General features: G+C 63.2%; 2 protein-coding genes across 4 annotated transcripts; both read left to right on the top strand.

Annotated features, from left to right (window-relative positions):
- The first annotated feature begins 9 nt into the window (after positions 1-9).
- RAVER1 (ribonucleoprotein, PTB binding 1) lies at positions 10-8,208 on the top strand. Of its 3 annotated transcripts, none has more exons than XM_069797465.1 (14): positions 10-482; positions 1,433-1,499; positions 2,219-2,688; positions 2,892-3,083; positions 3,706-3,835; positions 3,924-4,024; positions 5,309-5,423; positions 5,922-6,013; positions 6,156-6,249; positions 6,387-6,529; positions 6,776-6,856; positions 6,944-7,087; positions 7,191-7,274; positions 7,377-8,208. In XM_069797465.1, exons 1-14 carry the CDS (start codon positions 270-272, stop codon positions 7,521-7,523), a joined length of 2,073 nt encoding a protein of 690 aa, XP_069653566.1. In that variant the 5' UTR covers positions 10-269; the 3' UTR covers positions 7,524-8,208. The 3 variants fall into 3 exon arrangements, with proteins under 3 accessions (XP_069653566.1, XP_069653564.1, XP_069653565.1); XM_069797463.1 differs by having other exon boundaries at positions 16-482; positions 5,754-6,013; XM_069797464.1 differs by having other exon boundaries at positions 20-482; positions 5,754-6,013; positions 6,959-7,087.
- Positions 8,209-8,977: 769 nt separating this feature from the next.
- FDX2 (ferredoxin 2) lies at positions 8,978-10,637 on the top strand. Its single transcript, XM_069795704.1, has 4 exons — positions 8,978-9,137; positions 9,239-9,345; positions 9,452-9,539; positions 10,188-10,637. Exons 1-4 carry the CDS (start codon positions 9,010-9,012, stop codon positions 10,342-10,344), a joined length of 480 nt encoding a protein of 159 aa, XP_069651805.1. The 5' UTR covers positions 8,978-9,009; the 3' UTR covers positions 10,345-10,637.
- Positions 10,638-12,102: the final 1,465 nt, after the last annotated feature.

Raw genomic sequence — 12,102 nt, forward strand, 5'->3', positions numbered from 1 at the left:
CCCCGCGAAGCAGCCAGTAGAGTGCGGTAACCGCAGGGCTCGTCCGTTTGTGTCCAATCCGGAGGCGGAGTGCTAATAAGGGGCGTTCCCGCCCAATAGGGAGCGCCGGTGCTGCCGGCCTGTTTGTTTCGCCCTGCCCAATAAGTGCGCGGGATGCTCCCGCGTGGGCGCCGCGGCGGGCGAACCAATGACGCGGCGGCGTCTTGACGCCGCTCTACCCGCCCGCCCGCCCGCCTCTCGATGGTCCCAGGAGGCGGCGGGTGCCCAAAATGGCGGCGGCGGCGCTTTCGCTGTCGGGCGCCGTAACGTCCCCGAGCCCGGAGCTCCCGGGACCGGGACCGGGCCTGGGCCGGGCCCCCGAGGAGGAGCTGCCGGTGCTGGATCCGGCCGAGGTGCGGAGCCGCCTGGAGCGCAGCGCCCGCCAGTTCCGGAACCGGCGGAAGGTGCTGATCCGCGGGCTGCCGCCCGACGTCAGCAACCAGGTACCGGGCACCGGAGCACCGGGGGTGAAGCCGAGCCCCGGTACCGGCGATAACGGGCAGCACCGGGCGGGGACAGCCGGGCCGGGCCTGGGATGAGCCTGCTGGAACGGGGAGGGGAGGGGGGTCCCGAACTGCGCCGGCTCCTGCCCCCCCCCCAATCTTCCTGCCCCCAAATCCTTCCTCCTCATTCTCCCCCCCAAATCCTTCCTCCTCCTCCTTTCCCCCCCTCCGCAAATGCTTCCTCCTTTCCCCCCTCCCAATTTTTCTCTCCTCCCCAAAATCCTTTATCCCCCCCCCCTTTCTGCCTTATCAATTTAAGAGCTCCTGGGGGGTCACACACCCCCCCATCACCCCTCAAACCCAGCTCTGAGGAAAAGCCGGTGCCATTTAACGAACCCCAACTACCCCCCCCTCCTCAAAGGACCCCCCCAGCCACTGCAGCCCCCCTCCCCCCGCTCTTTTTTTGGGGGGTCTTTTTTCGGTTTTGTTTTCTTTTTTTTTGTTTGTTTGTTTCGTTTTTTAATTTCCCTTTCCCCTTCCCAGTAAATCCGAGTTAATTATCGCCCGGGGGGGTGTGTCGGGGAGGCCGAAGGTCTGGAAAATCATTTCGGGGAGGGCAAAGTCTTGAACCAGCGGCAACGCACTGATGTCCCCCAGCGTGACCTTAAGGGGTAAAACACGCTGGGGGGGGTGTGTCAAATTGGGGGCGGACAGCAGCGGGGCCAAAGGGGCGGTTTTAGTGCCTGGTCCCCGGCGTCTTCGCTTTTGAATTGAGCCTCTTCCCTTTCTGCTTCCTTCTCTGAGCTCGAGGAGAGGGGAAATATTTGGGGGTGCCGCATGGGGTAGGAATTAGGGGAGAAGCCAGCGTTTTTCCCTAAAACCTGACTCCCATTTTTATTTTTTTTTCTTAAAAATTATTATTCTTATTGAAAATCCCGCTGTTTATCCAGGAAGTCCACGATCTGCTGAGCGACTACGAGCTGAAATACTGCTTTGTGGACAAATACAAAGGGACTGGTGAGTAAGCTGCTCTTGCAGCGCCAGCATCTCTGATGCCGAATCCATCACCATGGCTGGCCTTGGGTCCCCCCCTCCTCCTTTCTGGTGCTTTTCCGCTGCCCGCTGGTCCGTCCCCGACGCCTTGTTCTGCATTGATTCTCCACCTGTCCTCCCCCCCCCGCTTCTCCAACCGGTCTCGGCTGCGCTCACCAGACTATTTTTTTATGTGGCAATTAGCTACCAGCAGGCAGAAAATTAACGGCACCGGGGTTTAGAATCAGTCCAGCTCCTCCTGGGGGGCTGCGCCTGCTGGCATTATCTCCCCCCCAGCCTCCCCCCAAAAAACAACCGGTTCTTGGTGATGGAGAAATTTGTGGGAGCTGCGTGAGGGTGCTCCTCTGGCCAGGGGGATTGGTGAGGGTGGCTGGGACCCAGTGGCGCTGTCCCTGTCCCCGGCGTCTCCCCGGAGCTCAGGGACGGAGCCATCTCGCACGAGGCTTCACCAAGGATGGTGTGATTTCACCAGCCGGCGCTTGCCGAGACCTTCCCTCCGACTCCTCACCTCATCGGGGCTTCGGGCACTAACGGCAGCCAGGGGTGTGTGAATTTTACCCCCGAGCGCTCAGGATTTAACCCTGCGCCTCACCAGCACCCCTGCCCTGCGCCGCGGCTTCGCGTTTTGGTGTGAAACAGGCGCCGCATAGCCTCACCCTTCCTTCCCGGCTCTGCTCCCACAGCGTTTGTCACCTTGCTCAACGGGGAGCAGGCAGAATCAGCCATCAAAAAATTCCACCTGAGCAAGCTCCGGGAGAAGGAGATTTCGGTGCAGCTGCAGCCCACAGATGCCCTCCTGTGTATCGCCAACCTTCCCCAGCTCTACACCCAACAACAATTTGAGGAGCTGGTCCGACCTTTCGGCAACCTGGAAAGGTGTTTCCTGGTCTACAGCGAGAAAACGGGACACTCCAAAGGTTATGGATTTGTGGAATATATGAAAAAGGATTCGGCGGCCAGAGCCAAGTCGGATCTGCTGGGGAAACAGCTGGGCACGCGGACTCTCTACGTCCACTGGACGGACGTCAACCAGTTGACGTTAGACCTTCTCCATTCCAAGTGCTTGTGTGTTGACAAGCTGCCCCACAACTACGCCGACCTCGAGGAGCTGCGACAGGTCTTCTCTGCCGCCTGTGCCCCGGCTTTTTGCCAGGTGAGGGGGGGGAGATTTTGGGGGGCACTGGGAACGCTTTTCCTGGGGTGCAGCATTCTTTGAGCTCATGGGGAGGTTGCTGGCCCGAAGAAAGCGGCACCCCTGGGGTGCAGCAACCTCGTATTGGCTCCTGAGGATCTGCCAGCTCTCGCTAGTGCTCCCATTGCGCTCACCGTTTTTTTGGCATCCCTCTCTTCTCCTAGCTGGCCTACGGTCAGGACGGGCAGCTGAAAGGCTTCGCGGTCCTGGAGTATGAGTCGGCAGAGATGGCAGAGATGGTTCAGCAGGCTACAGATGGTTTGCCGCTCGCTGGGAATCATGTCCGAGTCTCCTTCTGTGCTCCTGGCCCTCCCGGCCGTAGCATGTTGGCCGCCCTGATAGCCGCGCAGGCGACGGTGAGGCTTGTGTGCGCGCTGCTTCCTCCTCCTCCTCTTCCCCTTGCAGCTTGCCATCACTGTGACAGGTGCTGCCAGTGTTCCCAAGGTTGCGTATCCAGCCTGGAGCAGGCTGTCTTGGAGCAGCCAACACATTTCCCATTGGATCCCCTATGGAGCAGCCGTCTGTTGCCTGTAGCTCCTGCTTCTGGGCATTTCGGGCATGCCGGTGCTCCCAGGCTCCGGTCACACGGCACAGATTCCCCCGTTGCTCCCTTGTTCCTGTGCGCGGCTGCAAAATTCGGAGCAGGAACGCTGCTTGTCGCCAAAATCCAGCGGCTGCTCGGCATGGAGAGTTTTGCCGGGCAGGTGCCGCACCGGTAGGATAGCAGACGGTGTAGCTGCCGACAGCAATGGCAAACTGTGCGGCTGCCACTGTGCCTTGGCTTTCGTCGGCTGTAGAGATGGGTGGGTTGTTTCTTCCCTGCCCTACAACAAGGCTTTTGGGAACCGGGATCTTGCTGGGAACCAGGATCTTGCTGGTTTGGGGAGCATAAGGGCAAATTCAGGGTGGCCCGTCATGGGGGAAGTCTCAAAGCCGGTTATCTCACTTTTAACGTGGCTGTTTTTTGGTTTTATTAAGGCATTAAATCGTGGGAAAGGGCTCCTCCCCGAGCCGAATATCCTCCAAATTCTCAACAGCCTGGGAAATCCTGCTTCCCTCCAGCTGTTGCTCAACCCCCTGCTCCACGGGGCGGTCGGAGGAAAACAAGGTAAGGCTGAACGCAGAGGAGAGGCCGGGACAGGGTGGGGTTTGTCCTCCCTGCGGCAGGCGATTCCTTCGGCTTCTCTTCCTTCCAGGAATCCTCGGCGCCGCTCCCTCCGTGCCGCTGGTGACCAACCCGGCCCTCTCCACGGCTCTCCTCCAACTCGCGCTGCAGAACCAAACCCAAGTGCAGCAGGTACGCAGGAATTTCACCGATGCCACCTTCCCTTTGCGCTGCGGACACCGATGCCGCCGTTGTGCCGGAACCCTTGCGCTCCTGCTAGCCTCTTTTCTGCGAGAAACAAATCTGCTGTTAGATCAGGGTCCTGCTGGGGCTGCCACGGATGGGCAGGGGTCTCCCAAACCCGACGGTGGGCTCGTGCCGCTGCCATTTTGGGTGGCTGCCTTGCCTCATACCTCTGCTCCAGCTCATGCACCTCCACGTCTCCCAAAATTCTCGTTGCCGCTCGAGGAGTAAAGAGAGAGGAGCAAATTGAGGATTAAAGCTCCCTGCCGCTCTTCTCGCTCTCCCCGTGCCTCTCGAACCACCCCAAGCTTGGGGTTTTTTCTCTTTTTGAGTGTTTTTCTGTCTTTTCTGGTCTTTTTCGCTATGCTTTCTGCCCCAGAAGGCATTGCTTGGGAACTCCCTGTTACTGCAGAACCAGGTCTGGACATGGCTGCTGCAGAACAAGGAGAACCAAAACCTCTTCCATGTGAGCGGTAGGAGGCAGCCGTCACCGTGACGTGCTGTGTGTGTGGTGGTGCCGAGCCGTAGCGCCGGGACCCCCCCCGGCGCCTTCCCCGCGTCCTCCTTCCCGTCCTTAAGACCAGGCAACGACCGCAGCGAGGGGTCTGGCAGTGACACCAGTCACCCCAGTGACTCCGGATGTTGGAGCTGCTCTCCTTGTGGGGAGAAATGAGGTGTTGCTCTGACTCGGAGCCTGGAGGGCTCGGCCTCCGTGAGCGGCTCCCATCTGGGGCTCCGGCGAGTTGGCTCATTGGCTCTCTGCCTCTGTGCCACGTTTGTTGAGCTGGTCCCCATGCTGAGCTCGGGCTTGCTGAGGTGGGGTGAGAAAAAGGGAGCCCCCATCCCTCCTGGGCTCCTCGTCAATTTACTGGCTCAGCAAACGATTTCTGCACAGGGCCGGGTGGGTTGGCTCCTTCATTCCAGCGTAAATGGACCGGTTTGAACAAAAATGGGTGCTGAACCGTAGTGGGGAGTGTCTCCCCAATGTTATTTCTGGTATTCTCTGCTGAAGAAGCTGTGAAATTGCAGCCAGCTTGCTCTCAGTGCCTGCGGCGTGTTTCTCTTCGTGCCTGCACTGAGCTTTTAGCCGACGGCCACGATCCCGGGGACCCTCGCGCCGCCTCCGCTCCCCTCCGTCCTACTAGCGCCAGGGTTTCCACCGCCTCCAGAGCCACAGATCTGCCACGGATGGGCCGGTTTCGCTCGGCATTAACCTCCCGCTGTCCTTCACAGAAGCCGGGGATCCTGGGTGACTCGCCGCTGAGCTCCTTGCCCCACCACGGTGCCCTGGGTTTGGCCAACGCGCCGGCGCAGCCCCCCAGCCAGCTCTTGGGAGAGCTCTCCTCAGGTAACAGCCGGCGTTGCGGCACACCGCGAACTGGGGCATCACTTTCTGGTGGAAAAGGGACCCCTGCGGAGCTTGCCGTGCTTCGAGGCGCAGCACCAGTCTCAGGGCATGTCCCCCTGCTCTGTTTTTTAGGGGAGGGGAAGCCACACAGGAGCCCCCCCACCTCCGGGCAGGTTGGGAGGAGTGGAGGGTGCTGGGGTTGGGTTTTTCTGGTGGGAGACAGATGCTGGGGCGAGGCAGCTTGCGTGGAGTGGGGAGAAGGGCTGAAACCAAGCTGGGGGCGTGGGAGGGCTGGATGCCAGTGCCATCCCTCTCCTTCTGTCTCCCCAGGTGGCCCCTTGCCCGGTGACATGGCACAGGGACATGTAAAATCACCAATTTTGCCTTCTGGAAACGTACCCTTGGCTTCTTTCCTGGGACCGGTGGGAGTAGATCGGGAAAATGCAGTGTTGGGGACGCAGGTGCCTCAGCTCACCCCTCCCGCCGTCACCCCCCCAGCTCTTCAGGGTCTCACCACCTCCATTTTGGGATCCGTCATCAGCGGTCTCCAGAAACCAAAGCAGAGCGAGAATGGACCTCCCGCCTCCGGGGTAAGGTCCCCTCACTCCGGAATGAGCCCGTTCCACCTCGGGGGGCTCCGTGCTGACACCAAACAACCCTCCCAACATGGTTTTGGGGGCTGGTTTCTGTGCTGGAGCTCCCCCCTGAGCCCTCCAAGTGCTTTTCCCACAGGTCTCGCTCCTGGGGGAGCCCCCCAAAGATTTCAAGATTCCTCTCAACCCCTACCTGAACCTGCACAGCCTCTTGCCAGCAAACAGCCTGGGAGGTGAGCGTCCTCCGCTCCCCTTTTCCCCCATCCTGCTTGGGGAACGGAGAAGGAAAATCCCCCCCCCGTCTCTGGGATGGAACGGGCGATTTTGGGTGGATTTCTTTCCCCCCAACAACAACTCTCTGCCTTTTCAGGTGCCGCCAACAAAGGGTTTAATCTGAAAGCCGGCGTTTTGGGGAGCGTTTCCAATCCCCGGATCTCCCAGCCCTCCCTGGCCGACCCACTCCTACCCTCACCTGGGCTGGCTGCAGATGGCTACGCCTTTGATTACCAGCCGGTGGGTGCACAGCAGGGGGGTTAGAAGGTTTTGGGGGGGGCGGTTAGAAGGGTTTTGTGCAGGGGGGGTTAGAAGGGTTTGTGCAGGGGTTGGAAAGGTTTGGGGGGGTTAGAAGGTGTTTTTCGGGGGGGGGGCTTTAGAAGGTTTTGGGTGGGGGTAGAAGCTTTTGGGGGGCTTTAGAAGGGTTTTTTTGGGGGGGAGGAAGAGGTGGGACAGCCCTTGTAACCCATTGTCTTTCCGGGGAAGGATTTGGGCTCCCGGATTTACCCCCAGACGAGAGACCATGCTGGACCCATCCTGGGGGGCTTTGGGCACAGCAGACATAAGGTAAAAAAAAAAAAAAAAAGCTCCCCCAGCACCTGGGGGTGGGTGTCCCCCCACCCTGTTTTGGGTGTCCCCGATTGTCAGCCATAGCCCTTCCCTTTCCAGCTCTCCTCATCCCCGGGGTTCGAGCGAGGGGGTTTGGGGCCCCCCCTGCCCCCCTTTTACTCAGGATCCCCCAGTTCCTACTTCACCAGTGGCCTTCAAGCTGGGCTCAAGCAGAGTCACCTCAACAAGGTGAGTCCGTCCTCCCCCTCCCTCACATCCCCAGGGATTGGGGACTCCCTCCAGCTTTGCCTGGACCCCCCCCTTAATTCCTGTCCCCCCACACCCCCCCCAGGCAGTCGGGATGCCTCCAACGGGCTCCGCAGACGCCGTCCTTGCCTTGGGACCCCCCAGTCACTCGCACACCTCCCAGTCAAAGGTAAGAAACACCCTCCCGTGCCCCCCCCCAAACCCTCCCATGCCCCCCCCCCCCCCAACCCCACATTGACCTCCCCCTCTTTTTTTTTTGTGTCTCTTTCAGACCCCTGTGGGTGGCCAGAAACGAGCCTTCTCCCACCTCCTGCCCTCCCCGGAGCCCAGCCCTGAGGGCTGCTACGTGGGGCAACACTCCCAGGGCCTGGGGGGCCATTACGCCGACTCCTACCTGAAGCGGAAGAGGATATTTTAGCCCCCCCCGCCCCCCCCCCAATCCTTTCCTCCCCCCCACCTGTAAATCTTGTACAAATGTGGGTTTTTTTGGGGTTTTTTTGTTGGTTTTTTTTTTTTTTTTATGTTTAGTCCTTTTTTGATTATTTTTGGAGGGTTTTAAAGTGATATGAAAGACTTGACCCTGGCTCGCCGGAGGACGAAGCAGGGCCGGGGGGGGGAATCTTATTGCAGACCCCCCCCCCCGCCCCAGTGCCATGAGGGGGTCCCTGAGAGCCACCCCCCCTTTCCTGTGCCCCCCCCCAACCCCAAGCAGTAAATGGGAGTCGTGTGTCCCCCTGTGTTGTGTCCCCCCCCTCCCCAAAACACGTGCTCCCTGCCTTAACCCGCTGCTTGGGGTGAGGAACTGGGGGGGGTCCCCATTCCTGGGTGTGGGGGGGACACACATGGTGCCGCCCCCCCCCCCAGCCTCATGCTCCTCTCCGGGGCGGGGGGGGCTGTCCGGGCTGAGTTGGGCACCTCGCCTCCCCCCCCCCCCCCCCCGCCCCTGTTTCCTCAACATTTCACTCGGGGGGGGGGGGTTGTGTGGGTGGGGGTTTTTTTCTAAAGACTGGAGCTGCCGTAATTTTACACTTTTTTGGGGGTAAAAGTTGCCTTTTTACTTTAATGCTCGTTTTTATTGCCTTTTTTTTAAAAAAAAACCAAAAGGTTCCTCCTTTCCTGGCTGGGGGGGGGTTGCCTTCCCCCCCCAGGTTTGGTGGGGACACAGCCCTAAAAGCAGGCGCTTTTGAGGGGGTCCCTGCCCTCCTTTCTCTTCCCTCCCTCTTTTTTGGGGGGGTTTCCTGGGTTTTGAGTTGTTGCCCTGTTTCTACTGTCGATGCTGTCTGGTTTGCTGTACGGGGGGGAGTGGGGGGGGTGTGTATGTCGTGTGTGTGTCCCCCCCGCCGGACCCTCCCCCTTCCCAAAGTAAAGCTATATTTATATCGCCTCTCCCTTCCCCGTTTTTTATTATGTTCGTTGTGACATCATTATCCCTAATGAGGTTGCCCCCCCCCCCTTAACTGGGGGGAGATGCTCCCCCCTCCCTTTTCCTGTCCCTGTCCCCCCCTTCACTCTGGCCAGATGCCTGGGTGTCATGTCCCCCCCTGCAATGCAAGGGGTCCCCCTCTTCGCGGCTGATGTGCTCCCCCCCTTCAGGCGTGGGGTCCCCCCAATTTGGGGGGGTTCCCTATGCCCCTCCTCATGCAAGAAGGCCCCCCCCATTATAGGGGTCCCCCCTCCTCCTGCCTGGAGACACCCCTCCCCGCATTAGAGGGGTCCCCCCTCCTCGTGCAAGGACCCCCCCAATGCTCGGGGGCCCCTGTACACACCCCCCCCCCCCCCCCCCCCACATTCCCGGGAGGTTTAATGGGGCGGTTTAATCACCGGGGCGGGGGGCGGGCACTGGGACCAGCGCGCACCGCCCAGGGTGGCGGCGGTCACGTGGCACGGGTCACGTGTAGCCCGTCATGGCGGCCTCCATGGCGGCGAGCCGCGGCTCCGTGACGCGGCGGCTGCTCCGGGGAGCGGCGCGGAGCTTGAGCGGAGGCGGCGGCGGCGGCGGCCGGGCCGCGGCGGAGGAGCCGGAGGCCGCCGTGTGGGTACCGGGGCGGTCCAGGGACGGCGATCCCGCTCCCGGGGTCCCCGGTGCCGGTGTCCCGGTCCTGACTCCTGCCGGTGGCGTGTCCCCCTCCCCAGGGTGAACGTCGTCTTCGTGGACCGGGCTGGGCGTCACGTCCCGGTACGGGGCCGCGTCGGGGACAACGTGCTGCACCTGGCGCAGCGGCACGGGCTGGAGCTGGAGGGTCGGTACCGGCACCGGGGGCGGCACCGGGAGCGGGACCGGCAGCGGGACCGGGACCGGGGGGGAGGTGAGGGGGTGTCCCGGTGCTGAACGGGGGGGTCCCTCAGGCGCCTGCGAGGCCTCGCTGGCCTGTTCTACCTGCCACGTCTATGTCAGCGCTCCCCACCTCGACCGGCTCCCGGCCCCCGACGAGCGGTAACGGCCCCCCCCGCCGTGCGACCCCCCATGTCCCCGTGTCCGTCCGTCCCATCCCCCCGGATCCCCGCTGATCTCTGGGGATCCCTCCAACCCCGCCGCAGCCTCTGGGGACCCCCAGAACCCTCCAGAGACCTGTGATGCCCCCCCCCGGGAATCCTTGCCCCCCCCACCCCCCCACGCAGGACCCAGCAGCCCCCCCCAGGCACCTCTAACCCACCTCCCTGGACCCCAACAGACCCTCCCCCGGACTCCCCAGGGACCCCAGACCCCCCTCCTTAGTATCCAGCAGCTCCCCCGGGACCCTCCAGACCCCCCCAGGGACTGCAGCCACCCACCCCGGTCAACCCCTGACATGTCGCCTGGATCCCAACAGACCCCTGACCCCCCCCCCAAGGACCATAGCCCCCCCCCAGAGAACCCCCGACATCCCCCCAGAACCCCAACATCCCCACCACAGACCCCTGTTCCCCCCCCAGCCCCCCCCCCCAGCATCCCAACACCACCCCATGACCGTAACCATTCAGCCCCCCAACGCTCCCCACTGTGGACCCCATGAGACCTCACTCCCCCTCCCCAAGGCCCCAGGGGACCCCCCTACAGCCTCCCTCCCCCCTCCCCGTGTCTGTGTGTCCATCCCCCCCCCAGGGAAGACGACCTGCTGGACCAGGCCCCGCTGCTGCAGGAGAATTCCCGCCTGGGCTGCCAGATCCTGCTGACGCCGGAGCTGGAGGGGGCTCACTTCATCCTCCCCAAGGTCACCCGCAACTTCTATGTGGACGGGCACATCCCCAAACCCCACTGACAGCAAGGGGGGGGGGGAACCCCCCCCAGCAGGATGACACCCCCCCCAGCAGAATGAATCTACCCCCCAAAGCAGGGCACAGCCTGCCTTGGGGTGGTGAAGACCCCCCCCACATACACACACCCCCCCCCAAAGCAGGAGGAGACGCTGCAGGACGGCAGAGCTTGCGGGGGGGACATGACACACCGATCCCGGGGTGGGGGTGACACCGGGCTCTGCCCTGCGTGCCCCCTCATGCCACCCCCCCTGCTCTCTGGTGTTTCTGGATTTGGGATAACGAGTGTTGCAGTTTGTTAATAAATATCTTGTCTGAGCAGTGCTCAGGATCCCTTTGGGGGGGGGGGGTCAGGGCCCCCACACCCCCCCCCCGAGTGGGGATGGGTCAAGGTGTGGGATTTGGGGGGGACCCTTTGGGATCAGCCCCTCAGCTGGGTCCTGGGGGGGGGGCAGCTCTGAGCAGGACTTGGCGGGGGGGTTGGGGGAGGCTCAGCATTTGGGGCATGACCCCCCCCCCAGTGCTGCCCCATCCTGGCGGGGCTCTGTACCCCATAAGGGGGTCCTGCTCTACCCTGGGGGGTCCTGCCCCATTCTGGGGGCTCAGTGTTCTGGGGAGGGGCATTGTGCCCCACCCTGGGGTCCCTGTCCTGGTGGGGGGGGTCCCTGCCCCACCGTGGGGGTCACTGTCCTGTCCTGGGGGGTGGGGGTGTCTCTTCCCCATCCTGGGGAGTCCTTTGCCCCATATGGCATCGTGCCCCGCTGTATGGGGGGGTCCTGCCCCACCGGGGGGGTCCCAGTCCCGCCTATGGGGTCCTTCCCCGCTGCCCCGACATTCCCCCCCCCCACTGCCCCCGCCCCCGCGCAGCTGGAGCCGGTTTAGGGCCGGGACCGCGGCCGGTGATGATGATGGTGATGGTGATGATGGTGATGATGATGGCGGAGCAGCTCTTCCTGGAGGGGCAGCCCCCCGATTTCTCGCTGCTCCAGCGGCTGCTCTGCCTCGAGTCCGAGCCCTGCCGGCCCCTCCTGCCGCCCCCCAGCCCCGGGGGGGGCGCGACCGGTGGCCCCCGTGCCCGCAGGTGGGAACCGGGGCTGATCTCACCGGGGGGGAACCGGGAGAACTGGGGCTGATCCCACCGCAGGGCGGAACTGGGAGAACCAGGGAGGAACTGGGGCTGATCCCACTGCAGGGGGGAACTGGGAGAACCGGGGAGGAACTGGGGCTGATCCCACTGCAGGGGGGAACTGGGAGAACCGGGGGGAACTGGGAGAACCTGGGGCTGATCCCACCGGGGGGGAATCGGGGGCACCAGGGGGGAACCGGGGCTGATCCCACTGCGGGGGGGGAACCAGGGGCACCAGGGCTGGGGATGGTGGTGGGCTGTCCCCCCATCCCACCCTCCTGTGTCCTAACGGTGGCCCCCCGGGCAGGAACGGGGTCCCGGAGCCCCCCCCGGGGCTCTGGAGCCCCCCGGCCCCCCCCGGGGAGGGTCTCACCTTCCTGCAGGAGACTGCGCTGCTGCTGGCCCCCCCTGAACCCCCCCTGACACCTCCTGCCGCCCCCCCGGAGCACCCCGGGCTCCCCCCGGCCCCCGCCAGCAGCCCCGACGCCCTCAGCCTCATCAGCCTCCAGTGCCGGCACCTGGCCGGTGGCACCGGTAATGGCACCGGTAACGGCAGCGGTACCGGTAACGGCACCGGCAGCGGGCGGCGGCGCAAGCAGGCAGCCCCCCAGCGCGGTGCCGAGCCCCGGGACCCCTC

This window comes from Haliaeetus albicilla, chromosome 11 (assembly GCF_947461875.1).
Source record: "Haliaeetus albicilla chromosome 11, bHalAlb1.1, whole genome shotgun sequence".
Taxonomy (NCBI): Eukaryota; Metazoa; Chordata; class Aves; order Accipitriformes; family Accipitridae; genus Haliaeetus; species Haliaeetus albicilla.